This window comes from Mchenga conophoros, linkage group LG11, assembly GCF_057382185.1.
Source record: "Mchenga conophoros isolate Kocher_MC1m ecotype Shallow Benthic linkage group LG11, M_conophoros_male_GT1.1, whole genome shotgun sequence".
Lineage (NCBI taxonomy): Eukaryota > Metazoa > Chordata > Actinopteri > Cichliformes > Cichlidae > Mchenga > Mchenga conophoros.
In genome coordinates, this window is record NC_140536.1 from 35,485,463 (window position 1) to 35,513,169 (window position 27,707).

Sequence of the window (27,707 nt, forward strand, 5' to 3'; positions counted from 1 at the left end):
AACTGTGATCTCAGTCATCAGCTGCATTATTATATTCCAGATAGTTCTGCCATAAATGGATGCAGAAAAGCTACGTACTGACCCAGAAACATTAATCAGAGTGCAGGAAATGAAGTTTAAGATTTCCTGGGGAAGGAACTACTTTCAATTAATGCCCAAGCCCAATGCAGAAACAAAACCTACGCCCATGAATTTACAGTAACTACCCGTGATGACCGGCTTCTGCTTGTGAAAGCATCACAGGATGTAAAGATCAACAACACTCTGCTCAGCTGAGCTGCAGTGTTAGCTAGCTCCAAGTTCATTTGGTTAGGACCAACAGAAGGTTGAAAAAATAGGTCCTAAATTAAACTGATTCAAAAATTATTGATTTTACTTATTTACTGTATTTTGAATAAATACAGTTCTTTTCTAATATATTCTTTTGGAGCTTTGAGCACCCAGATATCATATATAATATCAGTTATATCAGTTTATCAATAAAAGTTAGCGATCTCTACGTCTTATATCCAACAAACTGGGCAACTCATGCTAAAAACAGTTTAGACAGATATATACATCCTCTGGTCTATAATCCTTTGATATTACAGCCCAGATATAAAATGTGCAAATATAATTACAAGTCATAATTTTATCTCATTTTCTTGATTTTTAAACCTTCCCTATAGACATTAATCTGTTTGTGAAGGTCTAAATCAGGAGTGTCCAACTTGTTATAGTTCATGGATCACAATCTGATTATAATAACCTGTGTGGAAAAAACAAAAAAACATATAAAAAAGTAAATGTACATTTGGTAAACTGTGACATTTTCACAGTTCATAAACCATCAGTTTAAGAAAAGATCCTAAGATTTTTTTTAAAGAAAAATAGACATGTAGAGTCGTAGTTTGTGTCTTTTGTTTCACATCAGTCTAAAAACACTTGTATACACATATTTTCACCACACCGGAAATTGTAGCACATTGAACTGAAAATCACCTAAGGAATTAATGACGTCACTAAAATTTTTAACACTCTCCACACAAGTGGACGGACCATGCAGTGGGCCAGTTCTGGCCCCTGGGCCCTATGTTTGACACCCTTGGTCAACATAAGAATTAAACCACGGTTCACAAAACACGTCTTTGTTTTCATTTGGTACAATGTTATTACTCAAAGAAGGCATGTAACAATGGCCATTTCTCGTCTTAATGAAAGACTTAAAGAAGAGTCTCTGCACTGATGTGGTCTTAATTGAGGGATTAATGAATGGATATTACGTACATTACCAAACCATATGCTGATCCTCGTTTAATTAGACTCTTTTCGTGAAATCCTGGTCAAATTGATCGTAAGCCGGGTCGAGTCGGGTTACACTCTAATTATTAGGCCCCAAACCCTGAGGTGCCCTTGGTCACTGGCTCTACAGCTCATGGGATCTCCTAATGGAGAGTCGCTGGGCTAATTGGGACACAGGTAAGGTTACATGTGACAGCAATTAAGCCGAGCAAAGGGCCAACTGTGTGGCCTCCGGCGATCCCGGCGCAGCACTCGCGATCCCTGAGTGCTGTTTTTGTCTTTTTAGCGCTTTTTTCTTTTTTGGGAGAAGCAAAGCTGAGAAGTTTCCCCCCTTTAGTCTATAGCAGAGATCAGATTATGTAGAGAGCCTAAATCCCATATCGTTTTCAGCTACTCTGGACATATAAATTGCTAAAACGTTTGCGTTTTACTTTGTTTTTAGTTCACTTTTCCATTTTATTTTATGTATATATATATATATATATATATATATATATATATATATATATATATATATATATAAATTTTATTTAACGCACACATGTTACGACGTTTATTTAAAGACTTATATGTAACAAGAAACCTGGTTTATTCAATTTCATCGTTTCCATTAGATAAACAATTATTTTCCCAGAAATCAGAGACAACTATCATGTAAACTGACAGTAAGAAAACCAGAGACTGTAGTTATTGAAAGAAAAAACAAAAGCCAAAACCAAAAAACAGCCTGCGTGTTGTCCAGAGGGGAAGTGCGAGAGCGTGTCTAAACGCATTATCACTTTTCAAACCTCGGTCTCATGCAGCACGGGGCGGTGGGACACTCGACCCCCTGGCAGCGGTGTTGCTGGAATTACCTACACATGACAAATCAAGACCATATCTGGGAAAATAATCGGGTCCCCGCTGCGTGAAAACTCCCATTAGGGAACAACACTGCCACTGTTAATTACCGAAATGGGCTTTTGTTCGCTGGCAGAGACTATAACTACAACACAACAAACCCGAAAAACCAACACTTTCTCCATTGCTGGCCGATTTAGCTTGGTGAGACCTTTGGCACCTTTTGCTCTTGTTGACTTTGTGGAGGACACGGGGGCTGTTTGCAAACACCGCCAGCATTTAAGATATTCAGTTATTATTCTGCAAGTTTGCCCGCGGCGCTGTTTTTACAGTATTTAATTGGTGGATAGGAAACTGCACGATTTCAGTGATGACCAGTTTATCAGGAACCATCTGGAGTGTTTCGTCCACGCCGACAGTTGGTCTGAGATTGGTCACAAGGCTGTGGCGTATAGATAAAACAGTTGGCAAACCATGACCTCTAGTCGTTCATTAGTGGGAAAAACATTTCCAGAAAAATACCAGAAATATGTTCTAACTTATAATAAGAAATAACTTATGATTTCAAAAAACACACAATTTCCTGATTCTTAAAGATGCTCCTTTAATATGGCAAAAAGCTTTAACGAGTCGAATAGTTTTTTAAATCCAAAACTTTCATTTTAATAAAAAAAATCGAAACTTCACTTTAGTTTTAAGTCGTAGGCAACTGTAAATACTGAAATATTGTTCATTCCAAAAGTTTAGTAGGCGATATTTCTTCCGCCTCCGTAAACTACATCGTTGTGCATTTGCGCTGTGGGATTCAAACCTTTGTAAGACTCATATGCATTAAGATTAGTTTCCAAAGTAGATGCAATGCCATAGACGTCTGCTCATTTGTGCACTTCTTAAACTGGGAGTTAAGTTGAACACGGGGCTTTGAGCCCCGCCGGAGTGGAATGTGAAAACTGCCCTCTCGCCTTCAAGCATCTAAATAATGACAACTAATGGGCTTTTATGCGGGTAAGCCACTTAAAATGTCTCTCACTCCCATCATTAAGGTTTAACCTTTAAAAGACGTAAAATCTTTTTAAAGAACAAAACTATTTGAAATTATTAGAGAAATCTACAAAGCTACCACACGTGTTCAGCAGCTTCTATTTTATTAACTTCTTAAAATTGCTTATTGGTCATTGGTTATAATGCACAAAATGCACAGTAAGCTTATAATTTCTATTGGACATTGATGGAGCCCACTTAAAAGTACTTGTATCGCAACAAGCGCCACTGTCTGTCAATCCCATCCAGTCATACGATGTCCAATCAGGTTGCCCCTTTTTCCTTTTTTCTTTTTTTAACCACACTTTTGGGGCCTATCACGCCGGGCCCTCAAGCTCTCACTTCTCCAGCTGAGGGGAGGGGATACGACCTTATTTGGGATTTATGACCTTATATGGAGCGCCGCCAGTGGAGGGCAGCCGTAGGAGGCAGCCTTGCCAGTGACACTTTGCCGAAATTGTAGCTTTGACTCTCAGACAGTCGAAGGGTAAAGCGATAGTACAGTCGAGCGGCAAAGCTTGTTCAGCGAGGTGTTTCTATTTAGACTCTTCCACACTGACGATCATCCAGAAGACACTGGAGATATTTCGCCCGTGTAGTTGGTAAATAAATGTCAGAGCGCCCACTGACGTCGCTTTCCAAATCGTCACCTCGGCGCGCAAGAAAAAGAGGAACAAGGATTGCGTGCTCCCCGGAACTTGCGCTCCATGGGCTGCGTTATCCAGAAGCTTGCTGGGACTAAATACATCGAATGATATGAGCATGTAGTCAGTGTTAATTCTGCTTTTCATTCAATTTAGACGTAGTGTTGAGCTTGTGGCTGAAGAAAGGCGCATGAGGCAACACGTTTTCTTCTATATTCAGTTTCATTTGTCCAACTTTAAATTCTAGAGGCAAGCAAATAATCAGACGGCTTTTAATTTTGACAGCAGAGACTCTGACTTACTGGACTGACTTTCCCGAGAGGTTACGCTCTGAAGAACAACGTGTTTATGGATATCTGCGCAGCAAGGAACATCGGGAGTTGTAGGCTTTGCACTTCTGAGTCGATCATGTTGATACCTTGCTTTTACTGTAAACTTTGATAGATGTTTACAGGAAGATTTCGGCGACAATAAGAAATCACAGTTCTGATACGCTCAGACTGACCTCTGGGGAAAGTGGGACGCGCTTTTTCGCCCTCCCTCGTTTTTTTCTCCCGAGACGTCAGGACGGATCTCTATCACGCAATCTGACTCTGCTTCTGTGGTTTAAACAAAGACCAAGTGTTTTGGGATAGCATGGCAATGGTAGTAAATCAATGGCCAGAGAACATTTCTGCAGATCCGGGGTCTCAACTCCAGATATGCGGCCAGGAGCCCGGCGGGGCACCTGGAACACCAAACGGTTCTACCCCAGGGAACGACGCACTTTCCGGGGACAAGATCCCCAACGTGGACTGCATGGTGTGTGGGGACAAGTCCAGTGGGAAGCATTACGGTCAGTTCACCTGCGAGGGATGCAAAAGCTTCTTTAAGCGTTCTGTGAGGCGGAACCTCACTTACACCTGCCGGGGGAACCGAGACTGCCCCATCGACCAGCACCACCGGAACCAGTGTCAGTACTGCCGGCTGAAGAAGTGCCTCAAAGTCGGCATGAGGAGAGAAGGTAAGGCTGGCTGCTCTCTCTCTCTCTCTCTCTCTCTCTCTCTGCGTGTGTGTGTGTGTGTCGGATGTCAGACTGTATTTGTAACACTGCAGACATTTATTTACAAAACGTATTTATGTGCGTAAAGCTGTGCGCAGTATTCTCAGTTTTTAAAACAAGAGTGCCATTAAGTCTGGAATTCAGTCGTAAAAGATGTAAATGTTTCTCTGGTTTCACTTGTTTCATTACTTCTTAAAAACACATTTGAAACAAGAAAACACGAGTGCAGACGAACCCCTATCAAAAGCAGGCGAAAGAAATCAATAGACAAACCGAAGGCAGTCTTCACTTTGACAGATTTGCTCTGACTGCAAGAAAACAATGCATTCAAACCTAAATTCATGTGACGCTCACACAAAAAGATATGTGTGTAAAAGAAAACCTCGTGCCATCTTTTGTTTTGCATGCACCCTGACTGGTTTACGCGTCTTCACTTTTTAGTTATTATTATAATCAGCATGCTTAGACCTTCTCACACTTCACTTTTTTTTTTACTGAATCTGAACCATTCATCCCAGCGCTCTCTGTTCCGTGAAATCCTCCCTTTGTCACGCAGTTTTAATTATGCTGTTTGCACACCGACACCCCGAGCCGCTATAAGAGGATGCCGCTACATTTGTTGCATTGTGTTGGATTAACAACGGGTCAGTTAGTGTCAAAGAGGAGCGGAGCAAACGTGCTGGAGAAGAGCTTTCCCTTATGTATTGTCATTCGGTAGCGCTGCATCGAATCAGGAAGCATGAGATTGTGCATATTTAAAATAAGAACCAGCATGTCTTCTGGTTGAGTTATAGATTCATTAAAGTAGTTTCTGCATTTTGGAAAGAAAATAAAGAAGAACGGGGTACTTTTAATTTGACCGATCACTATAATGGAAATGTCATATTACTATTACGCACGATGTTACACAAACTGTGCACATAAGCCATATGCGAACAGGTGAGATATGAGCAGTTAGGTTTTAATTATACCGAGTGAAAAAGTGGCGTGACTTCAGCGGTCCTCAAGAGACTTTAATGAAGATGTCACACTTCGCCGTTTTTTATTTTCCCTCTCAGAGGACAGAATAAGGTCAGCAGCTGCGTCACCGTGAGCAGTCCTCCAAAGGCACTAGGCAGTGGAAGTTGAAGGACAGACCCCGCCGCCTTTTGCCACAGCCAAAATGTAAATAGCAGACAAAGACGTTGGAAATAACCCGCTCTCCTTAGAGACGAGCTGAGAGGAGATGATCCCTCAAGGGTTAGTGTGATTGAAGTCTGTGCCTCTGGCAGTGTATGTGTGTGTTCACTGTACACACAGTATTACCTCATGTTAAGTACCCGCAAGCCACACCAACTCAGTCATGCTCCATTCCGACTGAATGAACCCGAGGAAATCTCCTGACGCGCCGCTGCGTGGAGAATAGCCAGTCCTTCTGATTCAGTCTGTAAGAAGGAAAATGTTAAAGAGCTGAAAAGACATCAGTGAAAGGGAGTTTTGGTCACAGTTTGCACGAAAATATAGTGAAATAAATACGTTACAAGAAAGCAAAATATTAATAATTTAAGCGTAACATCTTAGAAGGCGTTTATGGGAAATGAACTGTTTTACAGCCATTTTTAAGAATATTTCTTGGCGAGGCTGAGACATTAAAATTAAGCATTTTCTCATCATCTGTAGAAATCACAGTTTTTTTTTGTCTTTTGGCACAAATAGATTCTTCTAATTCAGTCGGGCAAAAACCAAAAGTTAAAAAAATGTTTCTCATTTAAATAAAACCTGAAAATATCAGTCGACTGAAGAAAGAGTGTGAAAAAAATCACGAAAGGTCTCATTTTGAAGGCAGTCGCTCATTTACTTGTTTATATTGACCATTTCTGCAGTGTTGGTTTTTAGTTGTGTGCAAAAGGCTTAAATGTGGAGTAGGTCAACTTACACTGGATGAGCTCATCTGTTGGTTCATTTGGGGTCAGTTGGATTAATCGCTGTCTTTAAATCCTCTTTGTCGACAGACTTCTGTTTATCAGCGATCATTTGTCTAGTTAGGACCATATTTGCTAAAGCATATTCATTGTCGGGGAATTTTTTACTGTGATTTTAATGGCAGGACGATTTCCAAATACAGAAGGAAATAGAAGTGAATTAGACGTTTCAGGGGCGTTAAAAACAGCTAAACTGCGTAAACACGATTTTTCATAAACATTAAAAAATAAAAAATAAATCCTGACGTCTAACTTTATTATTCAATCGCGCATTAACCAGCCTAGAAGTTAAAGATGATGGGTGTTAAAGAAAAAGTTTAACGACTTTTAAATCATATGTTCTCTCTCACCGTAGAGAGCATATATAAATATTGTTTTCTTCATATTTTTTCAACAGGCTAAAGTTTTCAAACAGATGCACATTTTTAAATTATGATTTACACAAGACATCTGCTAAATTCCAAAGTTTGACGATACTTTTAAAATAAAGCAGCAGATGTGCATGAAGATGTAGTTTGTTGAGCTGATTTGTCATTCTGTTAATTATTTAGAAGCCTTTTCACTTCCCTTCAAATGTGCTCGGTGATAGCATTTAGGTCATATGTGGGTGCAGTTGGCTAGGACATGTTATGCAATTATTATATAACATGGTTCACCGGCTTCATAGATGGAGTATTAGGATATGGGAAGATTATGTTTTTGGATAGCAGAGGAGAGTTGGTGATTAACCTAGTTTTCATCTTCTCGTCATTCCGCCTCATGTAGAAGCAAGAGAACGCATGCTTCAAGTTCATCAATGACAGCGCTTCATGATATTTCTGCTACAATAAATAAATATTGATCTGCCTGAGAAGTCGTGCTAAAAGTTTTATGAGTGGATTGTGGCAGATTCTGAAATTCTTTGCTTTCAAGTGAGTGGTATTTGTTTCCCAAAGGGGACATTTGACCTCTTTCTGTAGACTGCTGTGTTGAACATAATATCATTTGTTGGAGACTCTTAACCAGGGCACCTTTCAGCAGCATGACAGCAAACATTTCACTGCTGGCTTCAGTAGGAGTCAAGCCCCTAAAACCTTGGCAGCGTTAGTGTCATTGTCTCACCAGGCAGCTACATAGAACCTCCACTTGTTCCTCTGTCAGTGCAGTTTCTAGGATGACTAAGCAGAGAGGCAAAAAGAATCAGCCTGACAGTTCCTTTGAACCAGAGTGAATGTTTTAATTTTGAAACACGCTGCAAGGACGAGCCACTGACTTTAGTGAGGACGGAAAAGACACGTGGGAGTTTACTGCTCTGATTAATTCATTCATACACAGTGATAAGGTCATCTTGTCTCTTGTATGTGTCTTGAATCAGCTGTATGCACGCAACATTTGTGGACACACGCACAGCTTTTGGAGTCTAGTGATAGTAAATAGTCTCAACATCCATTTGTAGCACAAGAATCTGTAATACCCAAACTGAACATGCTCGGTGGGGAGACTGCTGCCTCCTCTGACCCACAAAATGCCAACAGCAGTGAAAAATATAGGTCAACCAAATCTAAAACATTAATAACACACAGGCTGAAGTCAAAGTCCAAAAGTGTGAACCGTCAGGGGCCTCTACGGTGAATAAATACCCTGCTGGAGTGCTAAAGTCTAACACGGTATTAACTAATCCATCCTCCACAGCGAGCAGGCAATTTAACACCAAAACACTGCAGTTTGGCCTAATTTTGGCACTAAAAATCTTTACGTATCCCAGTTGTTTGGCTATCGACAAATTTAAACACTTAACCCCTGTAACTAGACTCATGAGCTAAGTCATTACCAGAGAGCTCTCAGAGGAAAATGACTACCAGTCAAATGGCAAAACCACACAGTTTTCTCCAGGGTTGAAAAATGAAGCAAATGCAAAAGTGCCAAATACTGCAGTTCCTCAGTTAGCCAGTTGAGACCGGTAACAAAAAGAAAGTAATTTCCCATAGATTCCTATTCTACGCCATGAATTTTAGTTTTACAGAGAAAAAAAACACGTCACCCTACTTTTGGGGAACTTGGTGCTCCTTGTTTATATATGTTTAAAAAAATGTTTGGAACTCTATGAAACAGAGGTGGATGTCACGTTTCTGTCATTTGACATTTGGAGTACCGTTACATCCTGGTACCTAACCTTACATCTCCCTTCATAAAATCTTGATTCTGATTCTGCGATCCTCTCATACCTGCTGTCACTCTCATCCAGTTTCCTGTCCTCACAGAGGGAGTGACCCTTACTGTCCAATCAAATTCTTTCCTGTTCTTGCCCTCATTTCCTGCAACTTTTTACATGCTCATTTTAGTGCATGATTTGATCGCTTACACATCCCATCACGTCCCAATCCCTGCTCCAACACACCTGATTCAAATAACCAACTGGGTATTATGTGCTACAGCTGTCTAAATCCGGTGTTTTGCAGTACTGAAACACCTAAAAACCTAAAACAAGCTGTCCCGAGGACCAAAATATAGAACCACTGCTTTACTATTATTGCCCAAAGAAAACTGTCCTAACTAACTAAAAATACTTCTTCACATTTTCTTGAACTTGCATGTGTTTTTTAAAATATGCTTAGCTCAAGTTAAACATACAAAAAAAAGATTTTGTTCTTAGCAGTCGCTAGCATTCTGTCACATGCACATTTGACTCCTGAAATAATTGCTCCACCCCAATGTCAAAGGTCAAACCGTCTGCTACTCATCATTTTACTGAACACTGAAGTGTTTTGTGTCACAAAATAAATAAATACATGGGGATAGTATGATCACCAAAAATTTGGTTTGCTGCCTGAGGGCAACACCATGGCATAGAAGGTTATAAAGTCCAACTTCAAAGCAGAAAAAGGATGTTTACAGCTGTTTTTCGGCACTATAGCTAATTTCCCCTCTCAGAAATATTGTAAGGGGATATTTTTTAATAGCTCACCCTTTTAAACTCCAGTCAAGTTTGAATATTAGGAGTGCGTCTGATTTGACTGATGGGTGAGTGACGACATATGCAGATGCCTGTCATGGTTCGACTGCTAATTTGAGTCGCCTCTCTACTGTGTGTGAGTCACTTCTCTACTTGGTGCCTTTTGAAGCATTTTTAATGCAATGAATTCATATGACCTGCTGTGTGGTAATTATATTAAAAGCTTAAGGATAAATCCGTGTTCCACTTTTGGTGAGTGGAACACGGATTCTAAGATTTTCTTTAAAATCGAATGTGGTCCTGACCAAAATCTGAGTGTTAAGGCTTCAAAAGTTAGCTTCATAAACCAATGGGTGATGCACGGCGGCTACATTCTAGTGATGGGTCGGTTGCGAACGAAATGGCTCTTAGAGCCGGGTCTTTGACGTGAACGACGCGAGCCGGCTCCTTATCGCAAGCTGTGGTTTTTTTTTTTCTTTCTCTCACCCTCTCTCGCACTTATTTCCGCTTCACTCCGCAGGTGAGCCTTGTGCTTTACGCTGGGAAGAGGGGGGAGGGGCGGTAGTTACACTCAGTTGCACAGGAACAGAGCGGGAGGGAGAGAGAGAGAAAGAGAGCCAGGGACAACAAGGTATAGTGATGATCCACAACTATTTTCAGTTGCAGATGATAAAGGATTCAGAAAGTTTATTCATGCAGGTCCATATGACAAAGAATATGCATGTTCTTATAGTTTTCATATTATAATTTACATTTAATTGTGTTGTGGTTTGCAGTGTTTTGTGTTGTTTCACTTTAAATTTGTAAAAGGAAAAAGCTGAAAACTTAAATAGTTAAAAGTTGAAATGTGAATAGTTGGTTTTTGTATTATATGATTTATTTATTACATTTTATGTGAAGTGAATAAATAAAAGTATATTTACAGTGGCCCCTACAGACAAAGCACATACAAACTTCAAATCACGTACGAACCCTGGAGCACGTACAAACTCCAAAACACGTAAAAACTCAGAAGCACATAAAAACTCAAAACACGTAGAAAAGACAACAGAAGTGCTCCAGGATGCTAGCGGCAGTGTTGAACTTTTGTTACCTAGTGGCTACACAAGCCAGCAAGTACCAACGACCGGATTTGGTGTGTGGTAGTAACAGGTAAATGACCTTTTTTTTAAAAATTTGACTATATATGAATGCTTGTGTATAAATACACAAACGATACACATATGCTTTCATGCTTTCAATTGTGTAATTTAAGTGATCTAGGTAGCTCTGTTTTGGAAGTTCAGAGCTACCTAGGTCACTTATGCTAGAAATGCTAGAAATGCGTTTTGGAGTTTGTACGTGTTTTGTCTCTAGGGGCCACGTCATATATTTATATATAAACATATATAAATATAACAACTTTTTTTTTTTACATTAGTAATTCCTTTTGTGCATAATTTTATATTATTGTTAACAATAAATTAATTAAAGCAACAAAACAACCTGAAGAGCTGGTTCGGAGCCGAAAGAGCCGGCTATTTTTAGTGAGCCGAACCGAAAGAGCCGATTCTCTAAAAAGAGCCAGAAATCCCATCACTACTACATTCATCTTTTATAGGCAGTTTATGAGCAAAATATATTTTAAGGTTTTACAATTGTGCCTATAGTATTATCTCCAGTGCTAAGGCGTTGTATTGCTGTGTACTACTGATGGAAAGGTATTCGTATGCCATTTCTTGCTCATCCCACAGAATCACCAATGCAACAACAGCAAACGTAATGTGACCTTTCTGGTCCATTCACTCAGTCACTCCAGCAAACTGACTCTGAACTGTTTTGCTTGCAACTGAAGTAGCTCAACCTGTTTTCATGTGTCACTCAGGTCACTTGTACTAATGCACAGTCGAGAAAGAGTCATTAAATATGTCAGTCTGTGCGATGTGAACACCCCAACAGCCTTCTCCTTTAATCTGCCACACATGTGTTCCCTAACATAGCACTACTGGGAAGCCATGAACATTTATATTTTAGGGGCTTAGCTGATGATCTTATTCATGCCCGTTGGGTAGAAGTGTAGTAGAAGTATTTATAGCCGTACCAATAAAAGTTGGAGATGAAGCTCTAATGCGCCATAAACAAATGCACCTTTACATGATAATAATTCAAGAGGGACATCTTAGTCCTGCTGTGGCTCGCTGTGTGGTAAATAAAGTCAAGAGGAGGGGCGTGTGGAAGTGTAAATAAGTGTAACATGAATCAGACCCACTGGGCTGAATTCACTTTGCTAATTAATTTAGGAACTGCCTCAACTGCCTGTGCTTGTAACTGTAACTTCGGTCGTTGCTGTGCTTTTTGGAAGTCGAATTTCCCAGAGGAACCCACCCGAGGGATTAATAAAGTTCTATCCTATCCTATCCTATCCATCCTCATCAAAGTCTGAGAGAAAGAATGAGGCAACCTCGGCGATGCAGCAAAGCTATCAAACTTCCTCACGCAAAGCTCCTCTCATCCCTCCACGTCTCTTGTCTCTCTCTGTCTGTGTCACCTCACTTCTCTGCCGCTCCTGCACTGCCTCCGGTTTTTCTGCGCTCCCGTTCTGTTGTGTCTCTCACGTTCGCTGCATACCTCAGCTCCTTCATGATGTTTGACAGACAACTGGGGACACAGCCAGTCCTCCTACAGCGTGCAGGTGGTTTGTTCTCAAAACATTTCTCTTAAGATGGAACCAAAAAAAGGGTAGTGAAGTTGAGTGAAGAAATACTATTATCGACCAACTTTTCATTTGTCTACATTTTATTTCTCTTTGAAGTGTTGCATTCATTTATATAGAGCTTTGTAAAACCAAACAGTGAAGTGTAGGAGGCTTAAGATCGCTTTCAAGTGTTGCAGTCAGCCATGACTGCACTGCAGGGTACAGACACCTGCATTTAGTTTGCATACTACCCTGGCAATTAGTAACTGATATTTTTACAACCTGAGCCAGCTTAAACGTGTTGCAATCACAAGACTAACATATCTATTTCACGAGGAAGGAACAGGCCTTCACACATTTTGATAGTGAATATTGGATTGGTGAGGATCAGTGACATGCGTGCTGCAGTTTCTTCGATTTTGGAAGCCTCGTCCCCGAGAGAGAGGGAGGGGGCACGGAAATGAAAAAAAAAAAAAAGGTGTGTACAACAGGTAGGCATTTATAGACGCATGGCAGGAAGGCTTGCGTTTGAGGCGTGGTCCTGCTCCTGAACCTTAGATAAAGTTACTTCCAGCTTATGGAATTTAGCAACATTAGCATTCATGTTTGTTTCTTATGAATAAAAGTCTCTTCTTTTAACTCTGCCCTTCACCAGCTCCTGAGAGTAAAATCTGTCTTTAACTACCAAATGCTCCACTGTATTTCCTTGCTGTCTGCTAACTTTTTCATGCCTGACAGGGTGCATGCACTGTTATCAAAGGTTAACATCATTATGTATACAAAATGGAAGATAGAGGAGTACAAGCAAACCAAAATAGTAAAGCTGTGGGCTGACACATTGAAACAACGACCCGTAAAAGTCACACAGCTCATCGGAGCTGAGGGAAGCCGCTCTTTAGGTCCAATAAATGTAAATAGGTTCACTGACAGCTGTGAAATCCACTGTTGTTCTAAAATTTTGTGTCACGGTCATTTTAATAAAGAACTGTTTTGTGATTTCCTGAAGTGCTGGATAAAGTGCTTCATGGTGTTTGTGGTAGCTAAAATATTTCTGTGAGATAAACAGAAGGAATAAAAAAATAAGAGCCTGCTATTGAACAATACCACTCCATGGGCTAGGTGAGTGAACCATGGACCACACAGCACAATATTTGTAGATACCACATAAAGGTCATTCTTTGGAAGAATTAGCACAAAACCCCGAGCTACAGTGTAATCATTATAGAAATAGCTGGCTCAAGTTTTTCTTAAAAAATATGAATGAAAAAAAAAAAGCCAAAAGATTAATAGCAGTGCTTACAAGCTCCAAGACCGAGAACTGAGAATGAATTCCAAATGAAAGTTGAAAAAACCCCCCCAGCTAAACATTTAATTATTTCTTTTTTTTAAACTTTGCTTTAATTGCAGGAGTTTCGAACGCCTCACGGACACAAACACACACGTGACCTCTCTCTGTGACATGACTCAGGGACGCAGTTTCATTTTGGGAAACGTGTTTATTGTTTGCTTGCCAGTGGAAGTTTTAGAAATGGAAAAGCTACTTATTAAATGCAGCTATTAGACTGAGACAAATCTATAATGCGTCTGTGTTGCCCCGGCACTGTGACCTTTTAGTCCAAATGTTGATAGGCCTTAATTGTATTTAGCTGCTGTAATTCCACTAACAGTCTGACCCAGAGGCTAATCCAGGGCAGCCAGGCAGCGAACTGTGCTCTCTGCCAGCTGCCATTTGCTGAAGTGGCATTTTGAAAGTCGCAGCTGAAATGTCCCATGGTACCTCTGTTTGCATGCACTTTCCTCCTCTCCCTCATTCTTTTGCCCTCATTTCATGGCCTACCTACACAGGATGCTGTTTTGTTTGGGGTTTTAGGGATGTATTTGCCTTTTTAACTGCTTTCTCTGCCCTCAATTTGGATTCAGATTAATTTTATTTAAGAGAAAAAAACAAAAACTGTTTATCTTTTTAAAGTTACTATCTGACAAGCTCAGTCAATTGCATTAAGGTCAAGCACAGTCCACCAATTAAAAAGCCGGAAACGGATTATGGCACAAACTCAAATCTGACCTTATACTCCCATCCCCCTTTTAATTCTCTGTTTCCTTTTTTTTGTCTGTTTCTATCTAATGTCATTTCTGTCTCTTTTGCTCTCCCTTGGCCCATCTCCGTGTAAATATATCACATCTCTTTGTCTCTGCACTGGCCTTTCTACCTCTCCATTTCTTTGGACCTTACTCCAATCACCCTTCTGCCCTTTCCTTTTTATCTGTTCCAGAGTCTTGTACAGCAGCTGTAGGCGAGTAAAAACAGAGAGCGATGTGTTTTAGTCAGGCGTACTCAAGTGCTCTGCCTCTCAGGCACGAGTGACCCCCACAATGAGGCTTTTGAAAAGTCAAGTGGATCAAGTAGATTCACCAACATCTGCGGGATTAACCACTAATCAATATGAGAACATATCAATAGCTGTGAATTCACAAATAAGGGACATAAGGAGCAGGGGCGGATCTAGAGAAATTTTCTTAGGGTGGCATAGAAATCAAATGGGGTGGCAAAATCGAAGCCCTTTTTTTCATACACTTATGCAGGTGGTTATATATGGTTAAAATAATCCAAATGCAGTAAGCATACACGTTTTTCATATAAATAAAGTCTATAACTTAATTATTGTCTGTAGCCCACATAATTAAACACTTTAGCTACATAAAACATGTGAGTTTTGATGCTATGTACTGTACAGCCTGTGTGATGAATAAATATGTAGCCCAATAAGTATAAAATCCAGAGAGCTACACAACATGGGGCGGTTCATTTACAAATGCAAGTCTAACTTAGGTTTACACTGTTTGTTGTCAGAAAACAGTCACATTGTTACAGCTTAAATTACACAAAATGTCAGAAATCTGCACTGTCATGAACAAAAATTGAAACCTAATTTTTTCATGATTTGTTGGATTAATCCACTGAGGTCTGAAATACAACCGGCAATTTCTGACTCCTTTTGAGTTTACGTTTGTATTTCACCCTCAAATTGTTTATTTTTTATTCTTTTCCCTTGCCTTGTTTGGTATCTTTTCAGCTCAACTTAATTTAGTTGTTTTGACTGACATACTGCATTAGTATTACTGACCTGAAATGAAATCACACAAATAACTTAAAATCCTAGTAGTATTTTTTTACTGCAAAAAAAAAACCCCCACACAGACATGTTGAGTAAATTTTTATAACTTGAAATGCAAATATAAAATGTACATTTTGTAAACATATACAACTATTTATCTAAAAATGCAGCCAATACACCTGCTGTTGTTTTTTCATTTTGTATAGGAATTTGTAAAATATTACTAAAACTAAAAGGAGAGAACAATCAGGTGTCGCAATAAGATGCCCCACAAATGATGTGTGCCAGTAAAAAATAAGTTTGTCCACCAAAAGACAGGAGAACAGCACAGGGATAAACCTGCAGCCCTGACAACAGGAGGTGTATCACTCAGCTGGTTTTCTAGTGACAGTGTTTACATTGCAAATGTGCCTTTGTGACATTCATTAGTGCCCTCACCGACACACAAAACAAAACAACGACTACACAACACAACAACTACATAACACAACACACTAAGTATACACTCCACACTAAACGTTACAAATCTGCCACATCTAAAAACTCTCTCTCTCACTCGCTCTGTCTCATAAACATGGCTTGCTATGGGCTGAACCATTTGTTAATGGTGCAGGGGGGGAACACTATGCAATATATTCAGTTTTAGCATTTATATTCACTGTTGACTGTAACTACACTCAAACTGTTAATGCTATCTTATTTTAATAAACAACACTGTCATATGCAAAACTGGGGTGACACTTGGGGTGGCAAGGGATCATTTTAGGGTGGCACTTGCCACCCCATGCCACCCTTCTAGATCCGCCCCTGATAAGGAGCAGCGGGGTCTAAAAAAAAAACTGTTTCTTTCAATTTAAATTGTGATGAATTTAATAAATTCCTCTTGGAGTTCAGGCGCACTGTTTTACAATTTACTCAGTGCATAAAGGGGAAAGTCAAAAGTAGTTAAAACCAGGTTGTTCGCAGTAGAAGATTTTTTTTTACATGAAACCAGGACAGAGTGACAGATTCAGTTCACAGAAGTGCTCTGACTTAGATATGGACCAAAGCGCCTTTTGAGTCTGTCTCCCTAAAGAAGTTACCAGACAGAGTCTTTTTAAAAGTGCCCTTTTTGGGATCTGCTACAGCATTTTTATACTATAAGCTAAATAAAGGATGCATGTCACCTGCTGTTTTGTAAAAGGCCATTGTGTTTTATTTTATTTTATCCTATTTTTTATGCTGCAAAAGACACGAAAACCATCAAGAGGTCCAAATTCAGTGCTTAGAATTAGCTGTAGTGAAGGTTAGCTACCAGCAGCAGCTGCCTGTGTTGGCAACTGCCTGTCAGTTAATGCATACATTTAAGCCTTTAGAAAATGTATACAGTACATTAAAAAAATCACCTACTGTGCATTGGAATGAAGGAGGAAGTTAGCCACATGTTAGTTTCATCTCTGAAGTTCATTATAGGATTCTGTGGGGTTGACTCACTTAACCCCATGTGGTCACTGGAGAAAGTGCAGTTTTTAGCATTTCTTTTTAGCCTTTTTAGCTGTATTTGGCTTTTAGAGAAAGCAACTTTATTCACCTTAATTTAACACAGTTCTTGGTGAACAAATTAGGAAGTCAGCTGATGTTTTCACAGAGAAAAAGTTTGCAAAAGACAAGTTCAGGAAAGCCTCCCAGTAAACTGCAAATATGAACATATTTCTCAGATCCATTCTCCTTTACCATCATCAGAGTCACCCTTTAACCATGTTGTTATTGATTCAATCGCAAAGTTAAAGATTTCATAATCTTTGAGAAGTACATATTCCAACCTGAACCCCAATGTTTCCTGTGTGTCTCTAAGATGTCTCTGTGCAAAAACCTCACTGTCAGATTATATACATACATATATATTTTTCATTAAGGGATTTTGAATGGGTTTAAAAAGGCAAATAAAAAAATCTTTGTGTAAGAAGGAGTTATAAGCAACATTTTCTCTAATCTGGAAAATCATTCACAAGCCTGTATTACAATAAAATGTCTGACTGAAAGGATCAGCAGTGTATGATTTAGCAGTCTTTCACTTCACACTTAAAGCACCTCAGAGTGACAAAAAAACCATATTTGGCCAGGTAATCTCTGTGGAAATTGCAACGACTTGCTCCCGGAGCACTTTCACTCCTGCTGCTCAGAGTGCAGTTTTATTTTCCCTTGTTTGTGAAATCCTGCAAAGACAGATGCATGTGGCTAATCTGACAGCCATCTTTTGCAAAGCGAGACAGGAGCCGCTGGAGTGCAAGCGACGAGGAATGTCCCGTTGTGCAACATTGTCTTTGAGACAGGCAAAACCTCTTCATAGCTCAGCAAAGTGAGACTGCGCTGTTTGCCAGAAGAGATCACATTCTTTTTTCGGGCACACGGGTTGACACAAGTTCACAAGGAAAACTAGTACTTTGAGGTCAACACCTTTTGTGCAGAGGTATTTTTTTCTGTTAAAAGGACAGGCTAGAATTAAAGGCATTTTTATAACTTATGAGTGATTTGACCTCTCGTTTTTCCAGACGTGCCATGGTGCGTTCAATTGGCACAGCTGCTGTGTGTGAGGTGACAGGTGATGGAGAGTTAAAAAGCATTTTCCAAGCCCTTCGTCCTCCCTTTTCTTTCACCCCCTCCCTCCACCTGTCTCTTTATGTAAACCACAGCTTTCTATCTGAAGCCCCATCTCGGGCTATATTCAAGAACATTGAACTCTGCACCTTCTCTCTCTTTCCATCGCTCCACTCTTCCCCAGACCTCGCATCGCCCCCATCTCCCTTTTCTCAACTTATCACCTTCCACTCACTCTTTCTCCTCCTTATCTCACCATTTCAGCCTTTTGCCTCATTTTTTCAACCCCTCTTTGCATTTTCATTGCGTCTCTCCTCTCGCTTGCCTTTCTCGCTGGCTCTGTGTAACTGAAGATGGAGTTATTAGTCAGACAGTGGATGACTGAACAGGTGTTTTCCAAATGGGCCTTTGAGCACTCGCCGCATCATCATTGCTCCACACCAGAGGGGGGTGGGGGTGGAGGTTAGGGCTTTGTGTGTATGTGTGTGTGCAAGAGCTTGGCCTCTGCGTGCCCCTTTCACCTCAGGCTGGGCCATTTGCCAGTGCAGGGACTGAGGGCGGGGGTGTTACCGTACGTATCCATGAGTGTGTATGCATGTGTGGGTGCATAACATATGTAGGTGTGAAGAAGTGTTATATTTTTACCAGCTGCTGCTTGTCGTTACTCATTGAGGCACAACAGCACTGTAGAATAGCCTTGGCCTGGCCACTTTCCATCCCTTCGCTGAAAAGACGAGCGCTGACACTTTTAGGGGTACGAGAAATGTTGTGTTGCTACACTTGTCAACCCTTAACCCCCATCCTGCCCCCCCGATCACCCGGCACATTTGACATGCTCAATTTGCTTCTTTCTTCTCTGTCTTCGTCGCGTCTCCCTTCTGTTACTCCTGCAGGTTTTTAGGACCTTGACCGTGCAGCGCCCCTTTGGATGTAGTAATTCTGTAAACTACTATAACAAGCTTGCTAAATGATAAAAGTTTCATAACAAACTGATGGAAGATTGCAAAAAACACAGTTCTTGGCCTGTCTTCCAGAAACATCCAGCGGCCTGCTTCCAGAGGAAACAGTGGATCTGGAACACAGATATGAGTTTATATTAGTGTGCTCCAGTCCCATTTAGTCCTTAATGACTTGTGTAATTAAATAAAAATGCTGAAGCACTGTTAAAAAGTCTCAGGTTCACCCAGATAAAAGTTCAACTCATCCTCTTCTTTGTTTTCAAACAGCAGTACAACGAGGACGTACATCAAACTCCCAGAGCAGTCCAGGGCAGTACCTGACCAATGGCACCGACCCGTACAACGGCCAACCCTACCTGTCGGGCTTCATCTCTCTGCTGCTTCGCGCTGAGCCGTACCCAACGTCTCGCTACGGGGCTCAGTGTATGCAGGGGAACAACCTCATGGGTATCGAGAACATCTGCGAGCTGGCGGCCAGGCTGCTGTTCAGCGCTGTGGAGTGGGCCAAGAACATCCCCTTCTTTCCTGATCTGCAGCTCATGGATCAGGTGAGTGTGAAGAATGACCAGAGTAGACCAAACCTAATGAGAATGAGACCAGGCCAGGCTAACTGCTTTCTACTGTTTTCAGTCTTTATATTGGATTAAGTCACACAAACATGAGAGCGGTATCTGTATTTATTTTCATCTAACTCGCAATAAGAAAATAATTTTATATCTATATATCTATATATATATATAGATATATATATATAGTTCTACAATGGTAAATTGTTCCTTAATAGATCATGCACAGAGAAATGCCAGAAAACAAAAAAAGTAAAGTAATAACTCATAGTTCAAAACACTATTTTCAAGCTACTGGCTAAAAATTCATAAAATGTCATCCCCACTTACATTTTGAACAGAACTAAGCTAATAAATATTTGAAAAACACATTAATATTTTTATTCCTCTTTTGTTAACCATCATGTCGCAGCACATCTGTTTTGGCACAAACCTCAACTCCCAACATTTGGTTCAGATCGACCTGACATCAATCATGCATATATAGATTTATATCAGCTATAAAGTCTTGGCACAGAGTAATCCCCTGACCTATAAATATTCACATGCACCTCTGACAGACATAGTCATCACAAATATGTCCGCTGTATCTGCACCAAATCATTAACATATCATTAATGTCAAGTTCACATGTTGAATATTTCTGACCTGTAATGTCAGCATGCACTCAGGTGTTTTCTGCAAACCCCACTCTTTTTAGACATGTTATCAAAATCCATGTAGGTTTTCTCTTTTCAATATCAAAGCGCTGATATTGTGTCAAACACTGTCTCAGAGATACACAGCGGGTGCCCTTTGGCATCTGTGTGTGCAGGTCTGTCACTGTTCAATTCAATTCAATTCAATTCAATTCAATTCAATTCAATTTTATTTATATAGCGCCAAATCACAACAAAAGTTGCCTCAAGGCGCTTCATAGATACAGAGAAAAACCCAACAATCATATGACCCCCTATGAGCAAGCACTTTGGCGACAGTGGGAAGGAAAAACTCCCTTTTAACAGGAAGAAACCTCTGGCAGAACCAGGCTCAGGGGGGGGCGGGGCCATCTGCTGCGACCGGTTGGGGTGAGAGAAGGAATTCCACATGTGTAAAGGACCCCTTTGGATCACATTTAAAACTATATGTGTAACTTTTCCAGCATCCAAAGTTAGTGGTGGGAAACATGCAAAGTAGAACTTCAAGTCTAAACCTAACCAGTAAAAAAGAAGTAAAAATAGAAATCCCCAAATGGGACACAAACTGTATTCTCCTGGCAGACAAACTTGTGACTTGCTCCATCGCCCCTTTAACCTCCTACTTTGTGGACTTTGTAGCTTTTGCAAGGAGAACTATTGACACTCGCCATTCAGTGTTACTGCGGCTGGTGCAGAGGGCACAGATGCTAAAGGACACTCTGTGCTTATCTCGGTTATACCGGCCAAATCTGATAGAGCAGCAGTATTTGATGCCCTAGGATGACAACTTGTTGGGTCACCTCAATAAATTCTAATTATTTTTTTAATGTTTAACCACATCTCCAAACATGTTTCTGTTACATAAGAAAAGTTTAATCCTCTTCTACCTGTCACAGTGCATGCTTTCTCACCCTCTTGTATCCTTTCCAATCTTTTAAAAGTAACAATAAACACCTCATCAGACTAGCTGTCTAATTTCTGACGGGTAGGCGTGTCAGGGATGTTCTGTCATTCCACCGTTTCTGTGTGCTTCCCTATTCTGTAGTGAATAGGTACCTGTTTGAATGAATGAAGCTCTTGTATGTAATTTGCATTAAGTATTGGATAATGTTACAAAATTCATATCATCTCCAGGTGATATGTGGTGGTTTAAATGACCGAATGTTAAATATACCCTGTGTCCTTCTTCGCTCTGGATTAATGTGTATGTGTTGCTCTCTGGTTACATGTCAGTGATGGGTGTAAATGCTGTCTGAAGCCTGCTGAACTCTAACTGGAGGGCACTCAAAGTGCTCAAACTCTGAGCAATTCTCAAAAGGGCTGTCACAGTTTTAGGCTTCAGACACATTTTGCCTTTATTCATTTTATATTTGCAACTAAAAGCAGAAAGGCCAAAGCCAAATTAGTCATCCACATGGGTAATCTGAACAAAAGTAATAATCATCCTATACCGCTTGTTTCTAGGTGGCTCTGCTGCGAATGTCATGGAGCGAACTCTTTGTTCTAAATGCTGCCCAGTGCTCCATGCCGCTTCATGTGGCTCCTCTGTTGGCAGCGGCCGGCCTGCACGCATCACCTATGTCAGCAGAGCGTGTTGTGGCCTTCATGGACCACATCCGAGTCTTCCAAGAGCAGGTGGAGAAGCTGAAGGCCCTGCAGGTCGACACAGCTGAATATTCTTGTCTCAAGTCCATTGTGCTCTTTACATCTGGTGAGTTTAAGTGAAAAAATGTGGTGTAGATTAATTTAAATGACAACTATAAATCATTAAAATGCTGTGCAAAGGTGCTACCTATACCTGCTACCCATAGGTGATATAAAAAAAATGCTCAGATTCATCCTAAAAGTTGCAAATACAAGCTTTAAGAAAGAAACAAAAGGTTTGTTAACACAAACCCCTGTACGACATACACCTTGTCTGAGGTGCATTTGAATGGAAACCAGTACTATGGCTGACTGAGAGGTGACCTCTAATGCTGCAGTAGATTGTGTCTCATTGGCTCCATATGTAAATGCTGCTGTTAGTCAGTCATGGTCTCTGCCCTCCATGAATTTGACTGTAATTTGATCACTTTGTCATACTGTAAAAGGCAGCTCTTGACCCCTGTGAGCTGCTCGTGCCTCACTTGAACCTCTTTGTTTTGCTAAATAGAAGAATAAGCTTTCACTACGCATTATAAACTTTGCATTTGTATTTTGAATTCTGTCCATTTGTGGGAACGACTCTTTGAAAAGCAATTTATTTCTTAATTTACAGTAGCAAAAAGAATCTGTTTATATAAAGTTCAAGAAACAACAGATTCATTATATTGTATTGTTGCATGCCTACTATTTGGACCCAAAAATCCAGTGTTATAAACCCCTTATTATACACAGTACAGTACTCGACAACAAAGAAAATGCCTTTATGCTAGAATAGATTTGTCGGTTTGCATCCAAAGCTTAGAAAAACAGGGCTCTTGAGCCTCACAACCTTACATTATGTGGCAATATGTCCTCCCCACTGAGTGACAGAGAGAATTAAATCAAAATATAATAGTTTTACTTCTTGGCAAAACCCCTGGCATCTGCATTGTTTTGATCCTGCTTATACACAAAGCCTGTTGAGGTTTATCCCAGCAGTCACTGGGCTCCAGTGTCAGCCAAAATACTGTCACATCTGGGATATTTCAGAGAGAGATCATGCTTTGTGACCCAGGGGGAAATGGATGGTGAAGAAGCCAACACTGAGATGTCTATCGTCTGTGTTATTTTACTGCTTTTTCCCCCCTTTCCCATCTTGCATGGCTTGTCAGATTCACTCTCTGCCTACTGAGCATCTTCACCAAGCTCTCTGTATGTAGGTAGCCAAGGATCCTCCTCTCCCTTCTTTTGCCTGTTTTCATCAGCCATCTCGCCTTCATGATCCCATCTATTATTAAAACCAGTCATCCACCCCTCCTCCCAACGCTCCCCAAACCCTAAACTCCAAGACCAGCACAACCCAAGCCCCAGGACCCCTGCCCCCACCACAGGAGTTGAATTATGTATGGTGCATTTCAGTGAGAAGGAGGATTCGCCATGACCTACATAACCCCTATAGCCCTAAGCATCCCATGTGACCTCCCTATATGCGCAGAAGCACATGTATACACGTTAAAAAGCTGCACATCTTGGCAAGACCCTCGAACAGGATATTGTATGTCTTTGTGAAATATTCACACTTTAATGATCAAATCCTGAATTTGATGTAAACATGCACACACCGTAAATAGACCTGTTAATAAATCTGACCCTTGCAGACCTGGTAGGATGACCTAACAAGCTCAGACAAACACCAATTGTCTCCCACCTCCCTCTGAGTCCCCTCCCACCACTCCCCCTGTGAAGCCCAGTCCGATCAAGCTACATCAGAGAGCGGGCATCTCAGTCCTGCCACCCTGATCCTTCACCCCCAATGACCCGGTGAGTGCCCAAGGATCAGACAAAAGAACACGGCACTTGGCGTAGAAGGGCACCCACAGAGCTGTCGCTTCAGCACACGAAGTGGTTTCAGTCACACAGACAGCTTCGCTAATCCCGACCGGGCAGTGACTGCCTTGTCACGAAGGACTCCAAAATGGTCGGGCTGACAAAAACGCAGTCCATCTGCCTCCCGAGTGGATGGAAATACAACCAAAGTGGGAACAATTATTCACCCGGAATGATGAGAATAGCGGCTGCTGGGCGGGTGGGGAGGGATTGACATGCTTGATTAAAATATGAGGTGAATTAATTATTTTTTTGTGGAACTGAGGCAGGGTTTTACACAGGGGACAGATCAAAGTGTGAGAAGACAAAGGAGACCTGTGATGCAGGGTGAAGGGTTAAAACTCACGGGCCAACGCCTTTTAACCGAAAGACTAAGCTTGAGAATAAATAACCCTTATCGAATACCTGCCTTCAATATGTGGGTTCACGCAGGGGGCAGGGTCAAAGAGCACTCCCACTTCTCGTACAGTATGTGGCAGAGTACAGTAGAATGCGTCTTTGTTTTGAGTTCACACATCTCTGACCTGCTTTGCAAAATCCCCTGTGATCTACGCTCCACACACAGGGTGTGAAAAGCACCGCGTGCTGCGTTACACACTCTTGGTTGTGCGAGACTCTTGCCCAAGGTGGGGGCCGGTGAGACGAGAGGTAGAAGGAGTTGGAAGGCAGAAAGTGCCTCCCCAGCTGAGGAGAAAGTAAACACAGACCACAGGGGTGGAAGTAGATCTCCGCTGTGACAACCTTGATTTTGTCAAGTTGTAGCCAGATTTCTCTGAAAGGAAAATGCCCTGTTACATCCTGGTTCTTTCTGGCAATGAATAAGTATTAGGTGAAGACACCACTCTGCCACATACTAAAAGGTTTTGTTAAAATCTTGCACAATTGAAGCTTCTTTCACTAAGAACAAATTTCATCATATGCCAAACCGTATTAGCCTAACATAACATTAATCCAGAACATTAGTAACCAAAATATGGTATGAGAAGTCATTTTTCTTATGCAGTTATTCCTCGTCCTGCAATTCTGACTTACGTTTTGACACATGACATACTGGAACCCGCAGAACACTGGTTATTATTCCATGGCTAACACCTGATTTATCCTTCAACATAAAATCTACACAGTAAGCTATAATGTAGCCGCAAACCCCTCTGACCCATCAGTCTAACCTAGCAAATGCAAAGCAGCCCACAACTACTCTGGTTGGCCTAAAATTAAATGAAAGTCAGTGTGTCACAAAACTCACCTTAATGTCATACAGTCATTCTCACAAAAAGACTACTGCTTAAGTTGGATAAATGCTTATATCAGTTCTAAATCTTCACTTTGTATTCCTTTCTACTAGACGCCATGGGCTTGTCAGACGTCGCCCACGTGGAGAGCATCCAGGAGAAGTCTCAGTGTGCTCTGGAGGAGTATGTAAGAAACCAGTACCCCAGCCAACCGAACCGCTTTGGACGCCTCCTCCTCCGCCTGCCGTCCCTGCGCATTGTCTCCTCTCCAGTCATCGAACAGCTGTTTTTTGTGCGCCTCGTCGGCAAGACTCCAATTGAGACGCTCCTCCGTGACATGCTGCTCTCGGGCTCCAGCTACAACTGGCCCTACATGCCCACAGTACAGCGAGAGCGACCGATCTCTCTCCACTACAATGAGAATGGGCCCTGAAGTGGAAGGACAGACCAAGGAGAAGCTACGGGGGAAATTACGGTTGAAGGCTGACCTGACTGCTCATCAATCCATCTCTCCTTCCCTTCATTGTCTGCGTTCAACTTCTCAGCTTCCCAAGAAGAAGTATCTCCCTCACCATTCCGCTTTAAACACCGACATTGATACACCATCATCCCAGTTACACAAGCCAGGCTAGCTTTCACTATCGCTAATACAGAGACTTTGTGGCCCGTTGCAGCTCCTCAGCCGAGTCTACATTTGAGATGTGGCGTGAGATGGACAGGTTGGTAGAATGGGTTATTGCGCAGTTCACCAGCAGGTCTGTTGGACTCACTTCAGATGTCATTCTCAAAAACCATGCAAACAATTTCAGCGAGCATTTGCTTCATTTTCGGTGATACACCTACACATACGGAAACTGTGTGCTAGCATCTGCGTACGAGCATGGAGAATACTGAGCAAGGGCTTTACCAATGGGACAGCCAAGAGCACAAAGCCTGTTGTAAATATACCAATTTTTAAAAAGAGAAAACCAGAAGCCATTAAAAAAAGACAAATGCCAAAATGTCTTGAACTTTTGCAGAGGATGTTTTATTGTGTGTTTGTATTAGCACTGTTTATATGGAGAGAAAACCCATGATTGTGTCCATATGTACAGTATATCATCGATTCATAGACATCTAAGGCATATTAGGGTTCAATTGGGGAAGCTCAGGTTCAGAGGGTGGGCAGACGGGCATGTCAATATCAGAACAAAAAAGACAAACCCAGCAAATTTTACACTTATCAGCAGCCTGTGCCAAAGCTGACAAATCATACGGTTTGGAGTATTTTTGTGATAGTGTTGGCTATTAAAAGAAAAGTTTGGTTTGTCTATAATTTGACTTGTTGTGGGGTCTGAGGGGCGAGAAGGAGTTTGTAATGAATACAAATAAAAGCGTAGGCACTTGCATTGAAAAGTAGTCAGTTTGAATCTGCAGAATCACAGCACTGGTAGATTGTTTCTACCCTTACCCTGTTTGACTGAAGTATATTTTTTCTTACTCTAAAGACCCATGGTGTTAACATCGGGGTGGCAAAGCTCATCCTCCTTATTGTCATTACTTTTTTTTTTTTTTGTCAGTATTGGACCCTTTAGACAGGGGAGTGGGAGGGTGGTATGGGCTTTTACAAAAGTAGCTGTACTTGCCTTAGAACAAAGATTCTGTCACTGAGCATTTATCTTATGACTGTGCCATAATCTCTCGTTACCTGTTATAACAGGTATTATGTCCTGTCAGGATTGGAAATGAGTTTGCATGAAGTTAAAATGTGATGTGCAACATGTCATTGAAGAGTCATGCACAATCCAAATATTTTAATTGAGTTAATGCAGAATCCCTTCTGCTTTTTCTTATTATACACACACACACACACACACACACACACACACACACACACACACACACACATATACATATACATATATATATATATATAATTTGAATTTGTATATGTACTTCCTGTCAGCCAAAAGCCCGGGCTTCAGACAGTTCAAATCAGAAAGTCTTTTCCTCCTCTTCACTCTGTTTAATCAGTAAATTTCTAATATGGTTATCTCAGACAGAGCTCTGGCTGTGAGAACACAAGTCCTACACACCTGCTGTTCAAACCTTTGTTTATGAGGGTCAGCCAATCAAAAGACTAAGGATTAACTGAGCGGCTGCACTGAGGCCCAATATAAGATGAATAAAGATTGCTCTGATTTCCCTTTGCTGGGAGAAGGCACAACTGAACCATTTTGACATCTTTCGCACTTTCTGTTTTTAGACCTCATGCAAGCTCTTTCGATATCCTGGTGATATTGTTGTGTAGGGAAACCCCCTCGATTCATGTCATTTGAGCTTATCGTACCGATACCATAAAGTAATGTATCACTAACCTCTGAAAACCTCAGTCTATGTTACAATATTATCCCCAATGGACTTATGACTGTGACTTAGCTTAGGACTATTTTAAGTTGGTTTTTATTGTTTGACAACTTGTCTTGCATGTCCAGCACGGCACCCTAGTGTCAACCACCAGTGTTGATACTGAAAAAGCCACCTTGGACTGTAGAAAGCTGTTTGTTGGTGAATAAATTGACAGAAAGTTTCTATGAATTGTTTTTATCCCCTCTACTTTTGTTTGGAAATATGGATTATCCGTTAATTAAAATAAAATTGTTTTGTTCACACTAA

The 27,707-nt window shown here is 41.0% G+C and overlaps 1 protein-coding gene across 1 annotated transcript; it reads left to right on the forward strand.

Moving 5' to 3' along the window:
- The first annotated feature begins 3,367 nt into the window (after positions 1–3,367).
- On the forward strand, positions 3,368–27,707 carry nr2f5 (nuclear receptor subfamily 2, group F, member 5). Its single transcript, XM_085292654.1, has 4 exons — positions 3,368–4,809; positions 19,335–19,615; positions 21,775–22,021; positions 25,166–27,707. The coding sequence occupies exons 1-4, from the start codon at positions 4,443–4,445 to the stop codon at positions 25,483–25,485; spliced, it is 1,215 nt and encodes a 404-aa protein (XP_085148780.1). The 5' UTR covers positions 3,368–4,442; the 3' UTR covers positions 25,486–27,707.

Excerpts from the sequence above, each read along its gene's own strand:
- nr2f5 (XM_085292654.1), top strand. The coding sequence starts at position 4,443 with ATGGCAATGGTAGTAAATCAATGGCCAGAGAACATTTCTGCAGATCCG. Across the intron at positions 19,616-21,774 it reads ATCTGCAGCTCATGGATCAG|GTGGCTCTGCTGCGAATGTC; the intron begins GTGAGTGTGAAG and ends GCTTGTTTCTAG. Across the intron at positions 22,022-25,165 it reads CATTGTGCTCTTTACATCTG|ACGCCATGGGCTTGTCAGAC; the intron begins GTGAGTTTAAGT and ends CCTTTCTACTAG.